Raw genomic sequence first — 24486 nt, 5'->3', positions numbered from 1 at the left:
TCTCGAAGATCCATAGTATCTGTTGTGGCAGGAGACAGCAGCTTGGACCGAAAGAAGCGCCATGCATTGTACATAGTGACATACATCACTATGGACGCGTCACAAGGCGTCTGATGCAATGGACAACTGACACTGGGGCTAATGGTGTGCATGCGGCACAGGTTAATGCGCCGGAGCAATGCATGTGGTAGTCACATGACACGTGCTATGAGCTAACTTGTGGTTCAAATGGCTCTGAGCACTATGCGACTTAACTTCTGAGGTCATCAGTCGCCTAGAACTTAGAACTAATTAAACCCAACTCACCTAAGGACATCACACACATCCATGCCCGAGGCAGGATTCGAACCTGCAACCGGAGCGGTCGCTCGGCTTCAGACTGTAGGGCCTAGAACCGCACGGCCTCTCCGGCCGGTTAGCTAACTTGTGTTCAGTATGTCTGTTGGTAAGGGGTGTATGCTGTGCATAACCTGTTGCCTCCTCCTGTGTACAACAGACAAATGGGATCTTTGGGGAATGTGGCAGAATTGCAGGCGCAATTACAATATTTCCATTGATACTAGCGGTTGTCGCTTTGAACAGTTACTTTGAGGTATGGTGTTGTTATGCGGTATAACCTGTGTATGTACAAAACACAATAAATATGGATTTCCGACCGTTGCTTACCAACCTTAATCTAATCGGTTGTGGATCCACTATCATCTGTTTTAATCTGAACCAAAAGGTTTTTTACATCATATATTCTGAGGCAGGAAATTGTCGATCAACACACCGAAATACGAAATTTAGCAACGAGGATTTATTTTAGATCATAATTATTGTAACATTGTGAACAAGCATAAGTTATGAAGTTGCGTTGAGTCACCAAATTAGACGAACTTGTCACAGGAATTTCCAGTAACACAAACTTTCTGGAAAGAGATAGAATTTTCTGTTGAGTTGCGTACGAGAATGGTGACAGCTCCGAGTGGAGCCTGACTGGTTTAGCAATCAGAAGTTGACGCCACGCTGCTTCCACGTCTCTGCATGCTTCTTAGCGTACTCGCCCGTGGGGTCGAACTTGGCCTTCAGCTTGATCCACTCTTGAGGGTGCTTCTCTGTGACGTGCTTCAGGGCCTTGACAGCCTTGTCCAGCTGGCTGGGGCTGCAGTCGCCGCATCCCGTCGCCACAAATTTTGGCAGCCTGCCTGCAAAGATGCCAAAGAAAATCACATGAAATACTCCCATTGCGAACGTCACAGTGAGTGTGTACGACGGCAAGATTTTGTCACCATACATTTAATATTCCTGTGGATTTATAATTCTATTACATTTAATATTCTTGTATAATTATATTTACGTTAGAGTTATCAGTGCGCAAGTGGATTATTAACCAGTTCATTGGCCGGTACTGGCTAGCACCACGTACTAACAATTTCTGACCAGTGCATGCCTGGGAGTTAATTAATTCTGAGGACTGACACAAAAGTCGAAGTAGGATATACGTTCTTCAGAAGCCACTATCGGCCAAAGAGGGCCTGGGAAGAAACTTGGCCGGCCGCAGTGGCCGAGCGGTTCTAGGAGCCTCAGTCTGGAGCCGCGCGACCGCTACGGTCGCAGGTTCGAATCCTGCCTCGGGCATGAATGTGTGTGATGTCCTTAGGTTAGTTAGGTTTAAGTAGTTCTAAGTTCTAGGGGACTGATGACATCAGATGTTGAGTCCCATAGTGCTCAGAGCCATTTGAACCATTTTTGAAGGAACTTGGCATGTTCTGCAGGGATGGCCATTTACTGCTCTTGAGATAGAGCAGAGCAAGGCAGCACTGGTTTACGATGCTGAAGGCGATAGAACCCTGTAGCGTGGACAGAGCGGGTGGGAGGTTGCTGTCTGATGGAACAAAAAGTATTACAGAACAGCGCACCTGGAGAAAGAGTATCGCGGATGGAAGAAGGCGAAATAATGTGCACAAAGGAATCTGAGGGATCACATATGATGGTTGCTTGCTGACCCCTGGGGAATATTATCGAGGGAAGCTCTGGGGCATGCTTCCTGCTGAAGAGCACTCGTGTTTTAGTTTGATGGAATGCTAAGGATGTAGGAGGAGAAATGGGACCTTCAAGAAAATCCTCTGAAAGGGTTACGAGCTTGGGGTGGTTGGCTGCAGTTTCATGACCCATGTAGTGGGAGTTAATTTTTTTGAAAAGACCACTGAAATTCTCCCACCGAGTGCAAACGTAGACACCGCATGACAAGGAGGGAGCAGAGTATGACACGAATAAGGACTTATCGATCACGAGCACAATCCTGCCGGAACTGATCGAAGGATGTTGCCTCCTGAGATTGAGCTAGAGATTTCGCTAGCAAGTGCCACGCTTGAGAAGCTGGCGGTTACAGTCTCAGAGCTCTTGATTTTGGCTCAAGGTGCACGTTAAGTCGTTTCTTCGTAAGAGCTATATTACTCTGTTTACTCAAGTGACGATTATTTAGCTCTCTTGAAGTCTGACACACATTAAATTGCTGCCTTACAGGAGAATGCTTGAGTCGAATTTCTGTTCGTGGCTAACGAGCGAACAGGAATCTTGTCTCTTGGTCTGTCTTATGCTGAGGTAAGCTCAGCCCTAGAAATCTGCGGACGCCATATAGCACCCATTACGTGGGCAGTGAATTTCAGGTACACCATGTACGTCAAATGCACAGCGCTGATCACCCAGCGAGCAGATCATCCATGCAGTACAATTGCTATCCACACTTCGACAGGAGATATGTGCATTCCGGACTGACAAATAAGAAAACACTCACAGTAAATGTGTTGAATTCCAGTTCCTTGCCCGCTGGGTGTTTATGGAAGTGACAGTGAGGCCAAAGGTCTTCTGTTTCTTACTGCTAAGCAATATCAGTCAACTTCCTGTCTATCTAATAACGGGGATCGCAGTCTAAAGAAAGTCGAACAGTTGTTCTGGCAGTCTCTAAATTACATGTGGCGTAAAATCTGATATTGTGTGCTTCAGCCGGTCAGTGTGGTCGAGCGGTTCTAGGCGCTTCAGCCTGGAACCGGGCGATCGCTACGGGCGCAGGTCCGAATCCTGCCTCGGGCATGGATGTGTGTGATGTCCTTAGGTTAGTTACGTTTAATTAGTTCTAAGTTCTAGAGGACTGATGATCTCAGATATTAAGTCCCATAGTGCTCAGAGCCATTTGAACTATATTTTTATGTACTTCATATTTATACAAATATTTTGCACTCTACATCTTTTTGAGAATAATTAGTTTACGATATCCTTTTTGTGATACGTTCTAGTTGCATTCCAAGAGGAATGATTGGTTTGAAGTGATAACTGAAGTTATGTAAAACCACAACGCGCTACTTCATGTTATGGAAAGTCCTAAGTGTAGGCTATGAACGACAAGTTCGTTTCAATCATTTGTAGGCGTGAGAAGTCCACAGTCCACATTGGGCAGCCACACGTACACAAGCCTTATGTTACGAACAGCTTTGGGGCTTACAATGCAAATTCCCTAAACATAACGCACACAGAAGGAGAAAAAGTTTCCTTTAGTTATGAATAGTCTGATGATCATTAAAGCTGCGACATTATTAAGACAGCACGCAAAATCTGTCGAACTGGGCATTATGCACTTGGATAAGCAACTGATTGACATTTCAGAGCAACTGTGCAAAGAAGGTAAGAGTAAAGCCAGTAGCTCCTGAACGTAATGAAAGATCGTATAGTGCCATCTGTAAGTAGAAAAAACTTCTGTGCGTCGGATTTCGACTGCTGAGGGAACGTGGGCTCCCGACACGGCAGTCTATCGTTCACGATGTGGCTTGTCACGTTCCTTGTATCTCATGAGTGCCATGCGTATGAGGAACCGGCGGTTCCAGGTTGGCCATAACGTCTCACTGAAACACAACGTAGCCAGGCCTCTAGCACCTGTAAGATTGTGCAACCGTGTCACGCAACTTACGTCGGGAGTGGGCTTCTTTGCAGTAAGACAGGTACTCACAACGGCAGTGCGACCACTTCTGTAGCACTCTTTACTCTCAGCGTGGTGACGACCACTGCCATTTCCTATAATGCGGCAGCAGATAATGGCAGGACTGTAACTATGTCGTCTTTTCAGACGAGAGCCGCTTCTGCTGCAGCATCACCATGTATGTGGTTCAAATGGTTCTGAGCGCTAGGGGACTTAACTTTTGAGGTTATCAGTCCCCTTTAACTTAGAACTACTTAAACCTAACTAACTTAAGGACATCAAACACATCCATGCCCGGGGCAGGATTCAAACTTGCGACCGTAGCGATCGCGCGGTTCCAGACTGTAGCGCCTAGAACCGCTCGGCCACTCCGGCAGGCCACCATGCATGTCTTCACGTTTGACGGCTCCGAGGAAAACGAGCGTTACCAGAATGCATTCATCTGTTGTCGAGACGGCTTGGAATCCATTTGGTAAGCAACATAGTTCCCTCTGGTTTGCATAACCGGTAATCTGAATGGCAGCTCCTAGTTTTCTAGAGCGTCTAGGGTGGGGGTGTGTCCTTTCTTCGACGTCTCCATGAATTTATCTTTCAGTACTATAAAGTAAATACGTTTGTTATCTGTTCTGTCCTGTTGCAGTAGTAAGCACTTTGTCTAAATATGTCACCCGTTGGCTTCATGTGGCTAGGGGCTGCTGAGACACTGGGATGAAACCATTCACCAGCCACTCAAATCACGAATGACATAGAGTTGAAGCAGCATGGAATGACGAACCCGTAACTGACATAAGCTCAGTTCTAATTTATGCACATCTATGTGAGAGCCATTCTTGCTGTCAAAGGGGCAGATGTGTACTAAATTTCACACTGTGTGTACCACTGATCCCATACAATTTCAATTACATTTCCTTCTGGATATACCAATAACCGCAATAAATAATATTTCATTTACTATCCTTTCTTGTATTACAGTCTTCGCAACGCCGGCTAGAAGTGATGACTTCATCACAATCTAGTCGCAAAAACACTTTTGTCAGATTCACTGAGATATTTAATGTATGCATAATTTTGTCAATGGGCGTTTAATACATAAAAATATGTGGTGTGGAATGAACAGCCGATATGATACAACCCTAAAGATTTCGCGCACAGGACCTAACTGATTGTAACGTAAGTGGACTGAGATCTTCCATCGAGGGCTGGTGGGCGCAACACGTCTCTTAAGATGTCTTTGGAGTGCGAATGAGAGAACAGAAAGATCTTAACTGTTGTTCTGATATCGAAGAGATTTCCTTTTGTTTATTCTAATAAAATGTTGTTTGTACCAACATAAGATCTGATTTATCACGTAAAAGTGTTTATAAATCATTAAGAGCACAGATGGAGGTGTAATATGCTCAGATGTATCAAACTGATCTAACTAAAATGAACGCTGCTATTAATAGTGTGTTACAAAAAGTCGGTATTACAATCGTCCATCATTATAATTCTTTTAATTCATATTTGTTTCGATTAGGAACAGCCTGCTCCATGGCCGTACTAATGAGGCAGTGTAGCATCAGTCGCAAATCCTTAACCTGTTTATTGTAAACCGACTTCCCCTGCAGCGTAGCTACTTCCAGTGCAGTTATCTGAATCATCAGTGTCATACCATGGGCGGTTTTAGTTACGACGAATCACCATCATGACTTTGGTATCTGTAACGCCAATGTGGTACTATGTGCCATTTTATTTATAATGATTCATGATGGCCTTGATATAACTACACTGAACATAGTTACACGGTAGCTGAAATCGATCCACAACAAACAGATTGCCGGCCGGAGTGTTCGAGTGGTTCTACGCGCTTTAGTTTGGAACCGCGCGACCGCTACGGTCGTAGGTTCGAATCCTGCCTTGGGCATGGATGTGTGTGTCCTCCTTAGGTTAGTTAGGTTTAAGTAGTTCTAAGTTCTAGGGGACTGATGACCTCAGATGTTCAAGTCCCACAGTGCTCAGAGCCATTTTTGAACAAACAGATTAAAAATTTACGACCGACGCTGCCTTTCCTCCTATATTGTATTATTTTAATTATTTTTTTAAACGTCGTAGAAACATTAGTTACCAATAGTGTTCTTGTACATTGACAAAACGTCGTCATTCTGTTACTGAATACATAGTGCCCGTGTGTTTTTGAATTTCGGACTCACTCATTTTTTGTGTTTCATCGTGGACAGAAGACAGTCAAACTACAGTCTCTACGTCGTTCGTACTGCTACCGTTAGATCGGTAACGACTGCCTTGAAATCCATGCGTGTGTCTGCTTACATCGTACTTGACTAGGACTCAATGTGCTTATTAGTATTTCAGAAAGCGAAATTTTTCAGACTGCCTCACGGTAAGAAAATGGAAGACTTCAACGGATTTTACGGAAAAAAACTGATAAAGACGTACCTTACGTTAACAACAAAGAGGAAGATAACAGATCACAGGAAGAATTCTGGTAGTACTGGAATTAACGAAACGTGAGTATGGCGTGGGCCTCCCGTCGGGTACACCGGTGGCATGGTACAAGTAGTTTTAGCCGACGCCGCTTTGGTGACTTGAGTACCGGTGAGGATGAACTGATGATAAAGACGACCTAACACCCAAGCCCCGAGAGGGGAAAATCTCCGATCCGCGCGGAAATCGAGCCCGCGACCATTCCGCGCTGACCACTCATCTGTGGAGGCGGACTTGCTAACATTTAATCGTCATTATTTATAATGCACTAATGTAATTAAGTTTTGCTAGAAATCGAACTCAAATTTTGCAAAGATAAGCGTGCACTGACATTGGCAGCTTATGCTCTCGGAACGTTTGTGAATCTGATATGGCACATGATGTCGGTGTGAGGAGAATTACTTCGGACTGTTTGACCCTATTCAGTACTTCCGGTTTTTAGTGTTATATTCTGTTTATCTCTCACACTATGATGTGTAGATAAATAGTATAATATATATAAATTGTTACTTACCTGACTGTAAATGCAATTTACGGAACAAGTTTCAAGACCAGTTCACTTTTAGGACCCGTGCACTTCATTATTCGCGACCTACTTGATGGATTTCTACAAAAGAAAGGCAATGCTAGGATATTTATTGGAAAACCGCCAAAATAACAGGGCTGGAAGAAGCGGGCAGGAGGCGATGGCCGGTTTTTAATTTATTGTTGGAAAACCACTATCCGAATTTTTTAATTTAATGTGTATGAAAGTGAAAAGTAGATGAGTCGCTCCACACGTACTGATGTCTAGCTGCTCATGTCCCCAGACTTGGGAAGAGTGGCTCTCTTGTCGACCAAACAAATCAACATGGCGAATGTTTGAGACCTAGCACTGGCATTCGGAAGGAGAGGGCTATAACCTAGGACCACTCGCCCAGATTAAGGTATTCCATGAATTTTAGAATTCGCATGAAACCAATGCCACAATTTTTCTTTGTAAAGTTCATGAGGACTTTTACTTCCTATTTTTCATATTTTCGATCTTACCCCCTGTTCTGATGACCTCTCCCTTAGTGAAACGCTATACACTGATCGTCCTTTTCAGTCAGAGTCAGAAAAACGAATGATTCTTTGACCTAAAGATGCTAAAGTTATGATGCCTGTAATTTTACTTTTACGTTTTTTTGCTTATGAACTTCTTGGTTTTATAATCCGTGAACATAAAATTCGAACATAAAATATTACTGAAAATGTTGTTGTTCAAGGCCAGCGCTTCTATACAGGAGGGTAAATTATTGTGGAACACATGGTGGCTGTTACATATTTGCCAAAATATTGTAGTGTAAGGAGAAGACCAGGCAACAACTGCTTAGGTCTGGATTTTCACTATCCCTTACCCTGCTCTCATGGAATACTTCCATATTTAAACTAATTAAAGTGTTACTCATCACTTCGTTATTGTTTGAATATTTAAAAAAAAACTACATTTAATGTGGATTCGGAAGAAACGATTAGTCAACAGCTTTACTTGGAAATCCGATACTTTCTCGTATTGTACCGAGAAACTTTTCAGGGTCTTGGAAACATGTAGGACACCTTTCTGTCTTGCGGTTCTACAGCCGTCACCTGATTTGAAAATAAAAAACTTACTATTCAACAAATATAGTAAAAGTAATGGACCATCAACACTGAAAAAAACGGGCGAACACATTTCTACAAAATAGCTGGAAACAGCGTCAAACTTTATGAATCTGTGGAGTATTGTATGCATGGATTACAGTTCAAATGGTTCAAATGGCTCTGAGCACTATGGGACTCAACTGCTGTGGTCATAAGTCCCCTAGAACTTAGAACTACTTAAACTTAACTAACCTAAGGACATCACAAACATCCATGCCCGAGGCAGGATTCGAACCTGCGACCGTAGCGGTCGTGCGGTTCCAGACTGTAGCGCCTTTAACCGCTCGGCTATGGATTACAGTATTTAGCAGACAATATTGAAACTAATGCAAGAAACTGATAAATATCATTAATATAAGACGTTGCTTTATGAAGCAACAGAACAAAGGGTGATGCAAATATAACACACAGCTCGTAAATTATTTGTTATAAAGCGTCCTTCTTAAACAAAAATGTCAGTGTAGGAACGGCAGAAGAAAGAAAGATATTTCAAGCCAGAAACCCCGTAAATGAGAAGGACAAAATATTACATTAGACAAATAGAATGGAAGCTAGCATAAGAATGGCTGGAGATGTTTATATATGCGCACGATATTTGCATAAATTAGAACCATCTACCGTAGATGCAATTTGCTGCTGTATGTTGCTGCCTGTAGTTGCATAATATGGACGAGAAAGAGAAGAGGGATCTTCATTGAAAAATAAACAGACGAACACAGAAAAAAGTGACAAGAGCATGTCCACCTTTGGGCGTCTGCATTGGCAATGATGAGGCCGATACTTTTCTTTTCAATGACATTTCGACAAACTAATATGATTAATGTACGATACCCACTTCCTTAGGAAGCCTACCTCTGAATGGCCTCTCAGACGGAGTGGTTGCCATTTGTTTTCCACAAATTGTGATTCAGATACATCACTGCGTCTAAGATTATTGTATCATGGTGACGACATATTGTGATATTGCAGTATCTGACTCAAGAGGGGACGTTTGTATCGCCTACTTAGATGGTGTATCGAAATGAGAAGTCGAAAATATGCACTACAAGGAAGAAAAACCGCACCACAGCCGAATTATCGGAATGAGACGCAAATTGGTATGTGTGATGTACATACCAACCATACAAACAAACGACTACAATTTCAGAAGAATTGGATTATTTATTTAAGTGAAACAGCTTCACAAATTAAGCAAGTCAACAATACGTTGCTCCACCTCTGCCTCTTAAGCAGGCAGTTATTGACAGAGTCGTTAGATGTCCCCCTGAAAGATATCCTGCCAAATTCTGTCGATTTATAGCATTCTATCATCAGAATCCCCAGATAGTTAGAGGACCCAGTTTCTATGTTCCAAACGTTCTCAACGGGGAGAGATGCGGCGACCTTGCTGGCCAAAGCTGGGCGGGCATCATCTTGCTAAAATATAAGTTCAAAGTGCTTGCCTTGGTGGGCAAAAAAACAGGACGCAGAACATCGTCGACGTAACGCTGTGCTCTATGAGTGCAGCGGGAGACAGATAAATGGATACTGCCATGAAATGACGTGGCACCCTAGTCCATTACTCTCGGGTGTCAGGCCATATCGAGGGGTGACTCAAGTTGATGCCCCTCTGCTGTCTGGGACGTTTCCATACACGTCTTCCTGGTCATCGAGGCCCTGGTAATAATTTAATGTAGTAGATCTGCCTTCAGTGATGAGTCGCACATTGAAATGAGTCCCAATGGTGGACGAAGACGTGTCTGGGGAAGCCCAAGACAGCATTGGCAGACCAACGTGTCACCCGCACATAAGGTTCGGCAGCCAGGAGTGATGTTCTGGTGTGTTGCTTTATATCATAGCAGGACCCCTTTGCATTTCATCCGAGACGCCGTTACAGTACATCGGCATGTCGACGATGTTCTACATCCCGTTTTGTTGCCTTTCTTGGCAAGCAATACTGGGCTTACATTTCAGCAAGATAATGGTCTTCCGCACACGGCGAGAGTTTCTATTGCCACTTAGTACTAGCCAAACGCTATCTTTGCTAGTTTACCAGATTTTCCCACCCCCTCCCCCCACAACTGACAGCACATTGTTGGAACGGATCCTCCATCAAGCTCGAGATTTTGACGATCTAACGCACCAATTGGATGGCATTTGTCACGATATCCCTCAGGAGGACATCCAACGAGTGTATCAATTGATGCCAAGCTGAGTACTGCTTGCATAAGGGCAAGGACCAACGCGTTGTGTACATGCCCAATCAACTGCTAACAGCAATAGTGGAGGAAATAATAGAATTACTAACTAACACAAGGTGACGTAAAAGACGGTTCCAATCACCATGAGAAAACACCGTGGTAAGTCTACTGAGCCTTGCGTGGATGTAGAAAATAGTATAAAACTAACATTGCGAATGACGCTGTATAAGCAACGAATTCATTTCCTCTTTTTTCGCATTGTGAGTCGCTAGAATTGTGCTCTGAGTGAAGCCACACGTAAGCTTGTACTCCTACCGATTCAATCATCCCAGCACATACAAGCTTTAACTAGCTATCTCAATTACTCCTGAAATGAGGTAGACCTTCCGTTATATTGCATCAGAGTGTAGTAGTCATATGACAGGTAGTAAGAATCCAAGATGAAGAGGAGGTGGAACACGTTGAAGCTGAGATTCACTCCAGGAAACGTGCTGTGATGGCTCATTTATGCAAGACCACTTTCCTCAAAAGTCAGTTTTTCGGTTCTGACTATTCGTCCGAGATGTAATAACAGGTTCACCCATATCGTACTTACATCTTGTACACCATAAACAGAAAAATTATATTTGCAAATCAGGCAAACGGAAGGAAGTATGCTGCGACTCTTGTTATTCGACGTTCCATGGCATAGTTCACATTTGCGTATGGAGAACATTAGGTGAGACGTACACTGCAAGCTGTCTTATTCTAATCGTTGAATTGTTGCTTTTGTAGTTTGGAACTTGGCACGCTACTTTGCCATTAGCGTCCCTGTCATATTAAGCAAGTTAGAGGCGCAGGTAAATAAACAATTTGTAGTACAAAAGTACAAATCAACAACTAGAACTTAAAAATAGGGAGAAAATACTTGATAATGAACAGCAGGCAAAGCTGAAATTACTTACATCGGAAATGGGAGATGGTTGTTGTGCGAAATATGATTGTATAAAAATTGCCGACAGCAGAAGAAACATCTGTACACTGATATGAAACGAAACATTCACTTTAGAACAAACATCTTGAGTCGGCGAATCGAAGGAGGTTATTGGAATGATGACGAAAAGTGGATCCGCAAAGAGAAGAAATGAAGATCATTGTCTTGAAAATTACGTAGAAGCACTCATAGTGCGAAGAGTTAAAGATATAACCAAAACTAGGTTGACAAGAGGTGGAAATTCGAGAGGTGTCACAGTTTTTGGCAGGAAACTATCCCATACACCTAGTGGAATTAGATGGGTGTACGAAGAAAACATATAAATCACTTGACACTTCATGTATAGATTCCCAAATTGAAGCATCAGTTTTCATGCAAGTATCGTGCTCTACACCAATGTGTGAAGCAAAGCCGTTCGTTCGCCACAATCCCTGCACAGAGAATATTCTCATTTGAGCGATATTACACTAATTAAAATTTTTATTTATCGTTTATCCTCCGGTCTTAGTTGTATATTTTCACAGCAAGTTGCGTTAGGACGTCGTGATGTCTATATCGGAAATGCACATTGTATTATACACTGAAACGCCAAAGAAACTGGTATAAGCATACGTATTCAAATACATAGACATATAAACAGGTTGAATACGGCGCTGCAGTCGACAACGCCTGGTGCAGTTAGATTGGTTACTGCTGCTACAATGGCAGCCTATCGAGATTTAAGGGAGTTTGAACGTGCTGTTATAGTCAGCGCACGAGAGATGGGACACAGCATCTGCGAGGTAGCGAAGAGGGGATTTTGCCGTATGACCATTTCACGAGTGTACCGTGAATATCAGGAATCCGGTAAAACATCAAATCTCCGACGGCGCTGCGACCGGAAAAAGATCCTGGGAGAACCCGACCAACGACGACTGAAGAGAATCGTTCAACCTGACACAAGTGCAACCCTTCGGCAAATTGCTGCAGATTTCAATGCTGGACCATCAATAAGTGTCAGCGTGCGAACCATTCAACGAAACATCATCGATGTGGGCTTTTGGAAGCGAAGGCCCACTCGTGAACCTTGATGACTGCAGGACAGAAAGCTTTACGGGGGCCTTAAACAACGGCGTTGGACTATTGATGACTGGGAACATGTTGCCTGGTCAGACGAGTTCAAATTGTAACGAGCGGATGGACGTGTACGGATATGGAGACAACCACATAAATCCGTGGAATCTGCACGTCAGGAATGGACTGTTAGAGCTGGCGGAGGCTCAGTAACGGTGTGGTGCGTGAGGAGTTGGAATGATATGGTACCCCTGATACGTCTCAATACGACTGACAGGTGATACGTACGTAAGAATCCTGTTTGATCAGCTTCATCCATTCTTGTCCAAAATGGCTCTGAGCACTATGGGACTTAACAGCTGAGGTCATCAGTCCCCTAGAACTTAGAACCACTTAAACCTAACTAACATAAGGACATCACACATATCCATGCCGGAGGCAGGATTCCAACCTACGACCGTAGCAGTCGCGCGGTTCCGGACTGAAGCGCTTAGAACCGCTCGGTCACTACGGCCGGCCATTCATGCCCATTATGCGTTCCGATGGACTTGGGCAATTCCAGAAGGAGAATGCGGCACGTCCAGAAATGCTACATAGTGGTTCCAGGGACATTCTTCTCAGTTTAAACAATTCCGCTGGCCACCAAACTCCCCATACATGAACGTTATTGGGTGTATCTGGGATGCCTTGCGACGTGCTCTTCAGAAGAGTTCTCCACCCCCTCGTGCTGTTACGCATTTATGGACAGCCCTGCAGGATTCATGGTATCGGTTCACTCTAGCGCTACTTCAGACACTAGTTGAGTCCATACCACGTCGTGTTGCAACACTTCTGCGTTCTCGCAGGGGCCGTATACTATATTAAGCAAGTGTACCAGTTTCTTTGCTTCTTCAGTGTAGTATTCTGGTGTGTAGTAGCGATACAGATATGACTGGTTGCTGACGCAATTCCTGTTACAGATTTCTAGGACTATTAGAGGGGAGTGAGCACATAACATTTAGATTACGAACCCATGTCCGGAAACGTCATCGAAAGACGGTACATAGCGTCAAAGTTACAAGAGCGGGCGACTGTAAATGTCTGTACATACAAGATGACCCTGTGGTGATGTTACATACTCTCTAGGATGATGGGGAGGGATAAATATATTAATTTACGGTGAGGGTTTCTGTACTGGAAACGAACGAGTCAGAAGTTAAAAGTGAAAACATTTCTATGTTGCTAAGGTTGTAGGGTAGGCAATTTCCAAAGGTGGTATTATGGATCAAGCCAAGAAAAAATGTCTGTTAAACATGGGCTCTAAAATGCATCACTTCAGAGCTATGAGGAATGGTTCAATAGAGAAGATGCGTTTCACAGAAGCGAAGATAAATAAGCGCTCATAGCTCTTCACGAATGCATTTTAGAATCCATGTTTAGTGGGCATTTTCTTCTTGTTTTTGTCTATATTACCGCCCTCTGCAAATTGCCTATTCTACTATCTTCGCAAGAAAAGTACCGGTACATGTAATCCACTGCAGATGTACTAAAAAGATTTTCGCTTATAACTTTCGTCCCAGTCCTTTCTGGACCAGAGTCTCTACAATTTAACAATTTACAATTTAACTTTCTCCATCACCCTAAAAGTTTGTAACATCATGACGGAATCACCCTATGTGTACACATATTTGCAGGCACTGGCGCCTATAGCGTTGACGCTCTGTTACGTCGTTGAATGACTTTGACGGACATGTTTCCCTATTCAAAATATTATACATTCACTCCTCTCTACAAGACCTAGAAATGCAGCGGGAACTTCCTTGCATCGTGTAAACCTGAATATGGCACAGACAGATAAAACATGTGATTGCCAATGATTGTTTGTTGATTTTAAAGCAACAGGCGAATTGTAAGCTCTGTATAAAGAATCACCGTGTATTTCTGATAAGGGCATGAAATTTCCAACATGACAAAACACTAAATTGCTACGAATGAGTATAAACTTATTTTGACGAAGATAAAGTAATACATTTTCTTGGCGTCACCTGATTTGGCTGTTGTAGCACGTAGTGGAACCAACAGCCCCTAATTACCTAACAAGGAATAAGAAACTGCCTCGTAAAGCGATACCAAAAGATCTCCTATGCAACGCTATACAATTTGTATTTATAAACCTCCAGCTCGATTTGGCCATTTTGAATATTAGAGATCTGCGCCATATTCCGAGAGCGTATTACTTAAGTGACCATCTGTGGCTACCCGGAACAAGTAAAAAGAGGTTTGATGATGGTGATCTGTGGAAGAAAGAAGCGAGAGATGCAGAAGAAAGAAGGAAGTTTAGCTCCCCCACTTACTTTTGATCTCCTTGCCCTCGTTAGTGCACCTTCCTTGGCCTTCATCGAGCATGCACTGGATGTAGGATTTCAGGAGACGGTCGTTGTTGAGGATCTCGTCCACGTCCAAGTTGTCCAGCTTGTCTTGCGGCGCGGCTCCCACCGAAACGGCAACGGCGGCCACGAGGCAACAGTAGAGGATCAGATTTCTCACCATGGCAACCTCTGCGCTCCGCCCAGTTTGTGGCTAGACTGTGAGATGCCGTCTCCGGTGAGCTCCTCTTATACCGTCGCTCTGACGTATGAGTACATATGAGGAGGTAACCGTGTATCGAGGCGGGGCGCCTCGGAAGGAACAGGCGCTCACACCTGCGATAATGTGTAACCTGCGTCGGTTTTTCTCTACTCCCCCGACCTTCAACAGCCAATTCTGACTACATTAGCCACCAGCTTTCTGAGAACGCGAGCCGGCGTAAAAATCGACGCTTATAATAAGCAATGGAAAAAGAATGGTGCCATTTTCTTAAATATGCGACGCTGTCTGGAGTCACATCTATCCCAGAAAAATGGTCAGGTGTGAGTCGGACTCGCGCCCTACAGGTTTCGCATAAAGTTAACTATGTATATAGACAGTTCATCCATTCCGGGAATGGTGTATCCCGACAATATTTACCTCTCATACACTTCGATACTGGCAAGACTTCGGTCCCTGGTGTTCCAAGGTTTTCGAGAATGTTTTAATTTCAGTAACATAAATGCGACATTATTACAACAGTCGGTTGTTCTCCGCTCAGGCTGACTTGATTGCAAAGGTAAAAGGTAAGGAGTGGTTTTATTGCCCATACGACGCGTTTCCGACTTCAACAATCGTCAGGTATCCAGAAGCGATTACTGCACGTGGATATGGTGTTTCAACGTTAATGTGCAACCAGTGTTCGCAGACTAGTCTGCTTTTGACTTCTGACTTTTACCATTGTGACTCAAATTGCTTGAATGCAGAGCTACTGATTGAATTTCAAATTTGACGCCTGTTATCAAATGACAAAAGAAATATTTTTTTGCGTGATATATTTGCAAATCAAAAATTTTCTTATTTTTTTCCTTTGACTCTACAATGAAACCTTGCTTCTTGCCAAATTTCATGATTCTAGGTCAACGAGAAGTACTCAATAGATTTTGACGAGAGTCTGTAAATGTTAAGATATGTAGCATAAATGGCCGCATATTTTTATTACATTGACCTAGATTCTGAAATGTGTTGCACCAACAGATGAGCGTAGGTCTCAGTATGTGACTTAAGTTTCAATTTGATACGTCTAGCCTTTCCTGAGAAAAAGGGTTTTTAACTGTAGGACAGACAGACAAGGTAGACAGACACACAAGCAACAATGTCATCCGATAAGGGTTCTGTTTCTACTGACCGATCTACAGAATACTAAAAATGCCACCAATGACAGTACCATTCTATTCCACGGTTCACTGACATTATTTTAAATTTATTGCAGTTAGCGGGAAATATTCCAGGTGCAAGTAGCCATAGCTGAATCATGTTCAGCAGCTTTCATCTCTAATTCCATGGAAGGGGGTGTGATGGCGAGCGTTCCATGCGGAAATATACATAAACTTTCTCTCTTAACAACAAAAAAGGCGTTCTTCTATGAAAATGTACGTATTAATATGATGAACTAATGTTCATCAGCTACGTAAAATATCTCCAGACACCGCAATAACCGAACATTTTCAAGCGTTCTTCCTAGAGCAAATGAGTACATACCATCTTCTATTCTCGACTCAGCAACCCAACGTACAAACGGAGACCGATGTGACTGCGAGAGACTGTCTTAACTGAGATATTTTCTGTCAAAGGTGATAAATTGGTTTCATTTTCTTGAATTAAACAGCAACTCAAATTTTTTTTAATATTGTTTGATAAGGCAACATGTGTAAGTGTATGTTTATGTGAAAAGTAAACTATTTATTTTACACGTTGCTTGTGTGATATGAACCACCAAATAAATGTTGTAATTCGTCTTATTTACTTAATGTGGTCGTTGTACAACAAGGATGGGAAAGGAAATTAGCTGCTTTTGGACTCCCTAGATAACGCGTCTATGAAACTTGAAACTTGGTTCTGAAAATTATGAAATAAGACGCCTCTATTGTTTTTTTGATGTTTCTGGGTGCCATTGTTTAGGCCAAATAAAGTTATCGCTAAGGAAGCAGGTCTTGTTATCTGTTTTCACTTATGTGTGCCATTACGAAACTAGCTTCCTTAATACTCTTTTAGTTGTCACTTCCGCCAGTGACCTTAGAAACGCGGAAGGATTGTTATCTGTGCTTTCCGCCCCGTTTGTTCGCAGGTCTTGTAATACTGGATGTCCTATGTCCTCCATATCGACTCTTATTTCTTTGCCGTCAGACAGTTCTATCATTGTACAGCCCTTCAGTGTAAACTATCCACTCTGTCATTTGCGGTCAGCAGTGGAATTTCTTCCGTACTGTTCATGTTGATGACTTTGTTTCAATTTCACCCAAAATGTTTTTGTTTTTCTATATGCTTAATAAGTCCTTTAGATGACCAATTATTTCTTGATGTCTTCAGATTTTTCCTGCAGCCGTATCACCTTTGCTTCCCTCCACACCTTATTTATTTCATTCATGAGTTACTTACACGACCCTGTTGTTGAGCTACTGCAAATGTTTGTACTTCTTTCTTTCGTCGATAAGTTGAAATATTTCCTTTGTTACCCGTTGCTACTTCGCAGTTACCTTCCTAGTACCAACATTTATCTGTTAAATTTCTGTGAGTGCCTTTCTCCGGGTAACCATTCCTCTTCAAGTGAGCTGCCTGTTGTGATATTAAATATTTCAGTATCCTACATCCTGTTCCTAGTGCATCACCATTCAGATGAGTTGAAATGTACGATATCGCCCGTCTTGTCAATCTAGCGGTTAATAACCACACCTGCTTCCAGTACCAAATGACAGCATGCGGCCCGAACCAAGTAATCGAGCAGCCATCGGTTCTCAGCCGTATGTTACGACAGTATGCATCTAGCAACTAACAGCCCGCCGGCCGTTGTGGCCGTGCGGTTCTGGGCGCTTCAGTCTGGAACCGCGTGACCGCTACGGTCGCTGGTTCGAATCCTGCCTTGGGCATGGATGTGTGTAATGTCCTTAGGTTAGTTAGGTTTAAGTAGTTCTAAGTTCTAGGGGACTGATGACCTCAGATGTTAAGTCGAATAGCGAATAGTGCGCAGAGCCATTTGAACCATCCAATGTAATAAAGGGTGTACAGTAACGATTTTTCCAATTTCACAAAACTGTAATTTCTGTACAAATACAAATGGAAACTTGGGTGAATTTAACTTACTCAATGAAACTAAAAGCTTATCTCGATAAAAGGTACGTTAAATATTAATGTGGTTGTTCAGAGGTTTCTTCCTGAGGCAGCTAGTGCACTCGCCTGGTCTCACGCACATTACACATAGAGCATCGAGTCGGGGTTGACGTCACAGAAACAAAAGGCGATTTGCATTCTGAGTTTTAAGTGGTGCATTTCCGTTGCAACTCTCGGATGATATTTTCGGGAAGTGTACGGCACGGTATCTCATGCAGCTCAAAATATCCGAAGATGGCACTGGTAGTTTCAGAACAGTGGTCATTTATATAAAGGAAAATCTACGGTTTGCCCGTGTGCACTTTCCTGACGCAGAGCACATTTAACTGTCTTGCATGTAACCCACAGAAATGAACACATTCTGCCAATCGAGAGTTAGCTATTCGGCATGTATCATTCTGACATGTGTTGGGGCGATATTTGATTTCCAAAGCGTGCAGGATTCAGCTGATACGAGCCATAGATTACAAGACATAGAATTTAGTGACCTCATTCTTGTCTTGAAGACAAAAGATAACAGTTTCCTTTCACGTTCAGTGTTCAGTACCGAGGCTACCTTCGATTCAAGAAGAAAAGTGAAACCGCTACAACACTGAGTTTCATTAGCCAACAGAATGGAGCACCAGTACACTGCCTCCTCTGCGTAATAGTATTTGTTAACAATAAGTTATCTCAACGATGGCAGTATCTAATAACCATTTAGGTACACGTCAGAAAAGCATGGCAGATGCAATCACAAATTACCAACATGTGGAACGTATTTTTGGCTCCACTGTAAGTTGTTAAATAGCAATCCGAAACGGAATATGGTGTCAAGATACTCAAATCGTTTTGATTCTGGTAGTTCACAACAAAGTGCAAAGCTGTCTACACTAACAAAATTTTATTTCACAAGTTTAACCACTAACAGATGCTATGGACTCGGATGTTGGAATTCTTGTCTTAGAAACGTAACCAGAACTAAAACAACTGGCAGCAGTTGTTTCTTCTGAATTTCATTGGCGTACCTGCAAAAATCGCTGTTTATAAATAATAAGACTCTCCATTGTAACATTCCTGTAAAATTTATGGAACACTGCATACTTAGGCCGTTTACACACTGAAAGTGATGAAGTGAGGAGGGTGTTCTTACTAATGTTTTCAGTAATGACCAAGACTGAGATAAAGATTGTTCAAAATTATGACCGTCGCTGTAATTATAGGCAAAAGAACTGACTGCTGCCGTCATTACAGGCGCTGACTTGTGCAGGCTGCATCGAAATTAATTACAGTTTGTTACAGCTCACATGAAATAGTGAAGCGTCTCGTACTACAAACTTAAAAAGCGTAGACCTCTAGATAGAACAAAATTTCGTGACACATTCTGTTGGACTATGCCACACACTGAAATCAGCGACACACTGCCTTGGAAAGACGAAGCACGTTGTGGTTAGTGTAAGATGATGGAAGCCTAAACACTGCTGCAGTCAACTGGAAAAAAATTAGCACGCAGGTGTATCTGAGTGGCTTAAATATTGAAACATGAAATCTTTACAGAAATGCAATGAAATATGGTTTAAAACTTTCTGTTACAGCGTACTGCCAGAACTCAGAATTAGTGAAAAGAATATAAAACAGGCCGCAAGAATAGCATTAAGTGTGCTAGATTATTAATAATCTTAATGGAAACGAATAGCTGTCAGGCTTTGGGAGTATTACGTTTGTACAATAGTTTAGCTAAAAGGTGTACGTAGAAAAATGACAGACGAGTTATGTGAAGCAGATATCCTCTGTCGACAAAATAGTGGCGGAAGATAATGATAACAGATGCCTGAACATGAATGAACATAGCATCGGATTGAACACTTCTGTCAATGAGTAATACATAAAAACTGGATCAATAAAATGTTTTTACGTGGAATACGTTTTTCAAAAGATCTAAAATTCACAAATATTGTATTAGGAATATATCATTCCCAGTACTTCAGTAACATTTCACACAACAATGAGCACACATAATCACACAACATTTAATATTTTCAATTTAAATATGCCAAAATTTAATTTTTTCGAGAAAAAAGAAAAGAAAGAAAGAGTGGATACCGCAGTGCAGGGGCCTCTTACAGAGTGGGGACAGATGTGTGTCCTACATGTGTCACATCCTCAAACTTCTGTGTGGAAAGCAGAATTCAGTTTCAGAACTCACCAGAATATCTTTTCATAGGTTTCTGGGAATTATGTAACATTGTTACAATTTTCCAAGCCGCTGTTTATATGTTGTTGTTGTTGTGGTTTTCTGTCCTGAGACTGGTTTGATGCAGCTCTCCATGCTACTCTATTCTGTGCAAGCTTCTTCATCTCCCAGTACCTACTGCAACCTACATCCTTCTGAATCTGCTTGGTGTATTCATATCTTGGTCTCCCGCTACGATTTTTACCCCCCACGCTGCCCTCCAATGCTAAATTGGTGATCCCTTGATGCCTCAGAACATGTCCTACCAATCGATCCCTTCTTCTAGTCAAGTTGTGCCACAAACTCCTCTTCTCCCCAATTCTATTCAAAACCTCCTCATTAGTTATGTGATCTACCCATCTAATCTTCAGCATTCTTCTGTAGCACCACATTTCGAAAGCTTCTATTCTCTTCTTGTCCAAACTATTTATGGTCCATGTTTCACTTCCACACATGGCTACACTCCATACAAATACTTTCAGAAATGACCTTCTGACACTTAAATCTATACTCGATGTTAACAATTTTCTCTTCTTCAGAAACGATTTCCTTGCTATTGCCAGTCTACATTTAATATCCTCTCTACTTCGACCATCATCAGTTATTTTGCTCCCCAAATAGCAAAACTCCTTTACTACTTTAAGTGTCTCATTTCCTAATCTAATACCTTCAGTATCTCCCGACTTAGTTCGAATACATTCCATTATCCTCGTTTTGCTTTTGTTGATATTAATCTTATGTCCTCCTTTCAAGACGCTATCCATTCCGTTCAACAGCTCTTCCAAATCCTTTGCTGTCTCTTACAGAATTACAATGTCATCGGCGAACCACAAGATTTTTATTTCTTCTCCATGGATTTTAATACCTACTCCAAATTTTTCTTTTGTTTCTCTCACTGCTTGCTCAATATACAGATTGAATAACATCGGGGAGAGGCTACAACCCTGTCTCACTCCCTTCCCAACCACTGCTTCCCTTTCATGCCCCTCAACTCTTATAACTGCCATTTGGTTTCTGTACAAATTGTAAATACCCTTTAGCTCTCTGTATTTTACCCGTGCCACCTTCAGAATCTGAAGGAGAGTATTCCAGTCAACATTGTCAAAAGCTTTCTCTAAGTCTACAGATGCTAGAAACGTAGGTTTGCCTTTCCTTAATCTAGCTTCCCAGATACGTCGTAGGGTCAGTATTGCCTCACATTTCTACGGAATCCAAACTGATCTTCCCCTAGGTCGGCTTCTACCAGTTTTTCCATTCTTCCGTAAAGAATTCGCGTTAGTATTTTGCAGCTGTGACTTATTAAACTGATAGTTCTGTAATTTTCGCATCTGTCAACACCTGCTTTCTTTGGAATTGTAATTATTATATTCTTCTTGAAGTCTGAGGGAATTTCGCCTGTCTCATACATCTTGTACAGCAGATGGTAGAGTTTTGTCAGGACTGCTCTCCCAAGGTTGTCAGTAGTTCTAATGGAATGTTATCTACTCCCGGGGCCTTGTTTCGACTCAGGTCTTACAGTGTTCTGTCAAACTCTTCACGCAGTATCATAACTCCCATTTCATCTTAGCCTCCTTCCTCTTCCATTTCCATAATATTGTCCACAAGTACATCGCCCTTTCTGCTTTCCCTTCTTTGCTTAGACCTGGGTTCTGAGCTCTTGATATTCACACAAGTGGTTCTCTTTTCTCCAAAGGTCTCTTTAATTTTCCTGTAGGCAGTATCTACATTTGTCCTCTAGCCATCCCTGCTTAGCCATTTAGCACTTCCTGTCGATCTCATTTTTGAGACGTTTGTATTCCTTTTTGCCTGGTTCATTTACTGCATTGTTATATATTCTCCTTTCATCAATCAAATTCAATATTTCTTCTGTTACCCAAGGATTTCTACTAGCCCTCGTCTTTTTACCTACTTGATCCTCTGCTGCCTTCACTACTTCATCCCTCAAAGGTACCCATTCTTCTTCTACTGTATTTCTTTCCCCCATTCCTGTCAATTGTTCCCTTATGCTCTCCCTGAAACTCTGTACGACCTCTAGTTTAGTCAGTTTTTCCAGGTCCCATCTCCTTAAATTCCCACCTTTTTGCAGTTTCTTCAGTTTTAATCTACAGTTCTTAACGAATATATTGTGGTCAGATTCCTCATCTGCCCCTGTAAATGTCTTAGTTTAAAACCTGGTTCCTAAATCTCTGTCTTACCATTATATAATCTATCTGACACCTTCTAGTACCTCCAGGCTTCTTCCATGTATACAACCTTCTTTTATGACTCTTGAACCAAGTGTTAGCTACGATTAAGTTATGCTCTGTGCAAAAGTCTACGAGGCGGCTTCCTCTTTCATTTCTTACCCCCAATCCATATTCACCTACTATGTTTCCTTCTCTCCCTTTTCCTACTACCGAATTCCAGTCACCCATGACTATTAAATTTTCGTCTCCCTTCACGATCTGAATAATTTCTTATATTTCATCATACATTTCTTCAATTTCTTCTTCATCTGCAGAGCTAGGTGGCATATAAACTTGTACTACTGTAGTAGGCGTAGGCTTCGTGTCTATCTTGGCCACAATAATGCGTTCACTATGCTGTTAGTAGTAGCTTACCCATATTCCTATTTTTTTTTCATTATTAAACCTACTCCTGCATTACCCCTATTTGACTTTGTATTTATAACCCTGTATTCGCCTGACCAAAACTCTTGTTCTTCCTGCCACCGAACTTCACTAATTCCCACTATATCTAAATTTAACCTATCCATTTCCCTTTTTAAATTTTATAACCTACCAGCCCGATTAAGGGATCTGACTTTCCACGCTCCGATCCGTAGAATGCCAGTTTTCTTTGTCCTGATAACGACGTCCTCTTGGGTAGACCCTGCCCGGAGATCCGAATGGGGGACTGTTTTACCTCCGGAATATTTTACCCAAGAGGACGCCATCATTATTAGCCATACAGTAAAGCTGCATGCCCTCGGGAAAAATTACGGCTGTAGTTTCCCCTTGCTTTCAACCGTTCGCAGTACCAGCACAGCAAGGCCGTTTTGGTTAGTGTTACAGGGCCAGATCTGTCAATCATCCAGACTGTTGCCCCTGCAACTACTGGAAAGGCTGCTGCCCCTCTTCAGGAACCGCACGTTTGTCTGGCCTCTCAACAGGTACCCCTCCGTTGTGGTTGCACGTACGGTACGCTGAGGCACGCAAGCCTCCCCACCTACGGCAAGGTCCATGGTTCATGGGGGAGGGGGAGGGCTGTTTATATACGATAAAACCGCTTATTCAGTCATTAGTAGTCTCGAAGTAGGCGTCTCATTTTTAAACGCTTTCCACACCGTCGTCGCAGCTATGTATTCAAAAAGTGACCGTCAGATAAGCACTTGAATGTCTGAAACACAGACGTGACATGTATCCTTCAAAAGCACGTTGAGACGCCATTGTCTCCAAGGCTGGCGAACTACAGCCTCTAATCAGAATTTTGGTAATTAGAGACTCGCCACGATATTAATTAATTCTGACCAAATTATGATTAGTAGTTTTATGGTTCAAATGGTTCAAATAGCTCTGAGCACTATGCGACTTAACTTATGAGGTCATCAGTCGCCCAGAACTTAGAACTAATTAAACCTAACTAACCTAAGGACATCACACACATCCATGCCCGAGGCAGGATCCGAACCTGCAACCGTAGTGGTCACCCGGCTCCAGACTGCAGCGCCTAGAACCGCACGACCACTCCGGTCGGCAGTAGTTTTATGTATGTTGCAAAGGCGACGAGAGATGCCACTCAGACAGTAATGACGTACCAGTGTAGAGCAGTATACTGCACACAATTTTGTTCGTCCTAACTGTCATTAATTCTAAACTTCGTAAATTACGCCAATACGGCGCTCTCCCTTGCAAGGTAACCCTCTGTAGCAAGTCTGACAGCCGCTTGAATACACCAGAGAGGCTCCAGAGAAACGTTTCTGACAGTTAGAAAAAATCAGTGTCAAACAGTCCAAGCTGAGGTAAGTTACCTGCCCACACCTGAGCAAACGACCACCGTTAGGTTGGCTGTGAAAAGTAGAATCCTCTGCACAGAGGCCGCTGTCTTTGAAGCCTGTATTGTTAAATAACCCCTACAGCGCGAGCGCTCCACCCGGAACCGATTCCTTCTACCATCAAGGTGTGTTTCCACAGCTTGTGCTGTAATTTTTCAGACTGCATAGTTCTACCATTTAGGAGCTATGTTAAGATAAACTGAGTGCTACACGCACCAGAAGGGT

General features: G+C 42.5%; 1 protein-coding gene across 1 annotated transcript; it reads right to left on the bottom strand.

The window, feature by feature from the left end:
- Positions 1–777: 777 nt before the first annotated feature.
- LOC126484087 (ejaculatory bulb-specific protein 3-like) lies at positions 778–14887 on the bottom strand. The gene is made up of 2 exons (XM_050107460.1): positions 14638–14887; positions 778–1187 (listed from the first exon to the last, which is right to left on the bottom strand). The coding sequence occupies exons 1-2, from the start codon at positions 14831–14833 to the stop codon at positions 991–993; spliced, it is 393 nt and encodes a 130-aa protein (XP_049963417.1). The 5' UTR covers positions 14834–14887; the 3' UTR covers positions 778–990.
- Positions 14888–24486: the final 9599 nt, after the last annotated feature.

The sequence above is a fragment of the Schistocerca serialis genome, chromosome 6 (genome assembly GCF_023864345.2).
Source record: "Schistocerca serialis cubense isolate TAMUIC-IGC-003099 chromosome 6, iqSchSeri2.2, whole genome shotgun sequence".
Lineage (NCBI taxonomy): Eukaryota > Metazoa > Arthropoda > Insecta > Orthoptera > Acrididae > Schistocerca > Schistocerca serialis.
Note: the sequence above shows the minus strand (reverse complement) of the source record. Positions and strands in the feature narration are given on the sequence as shown.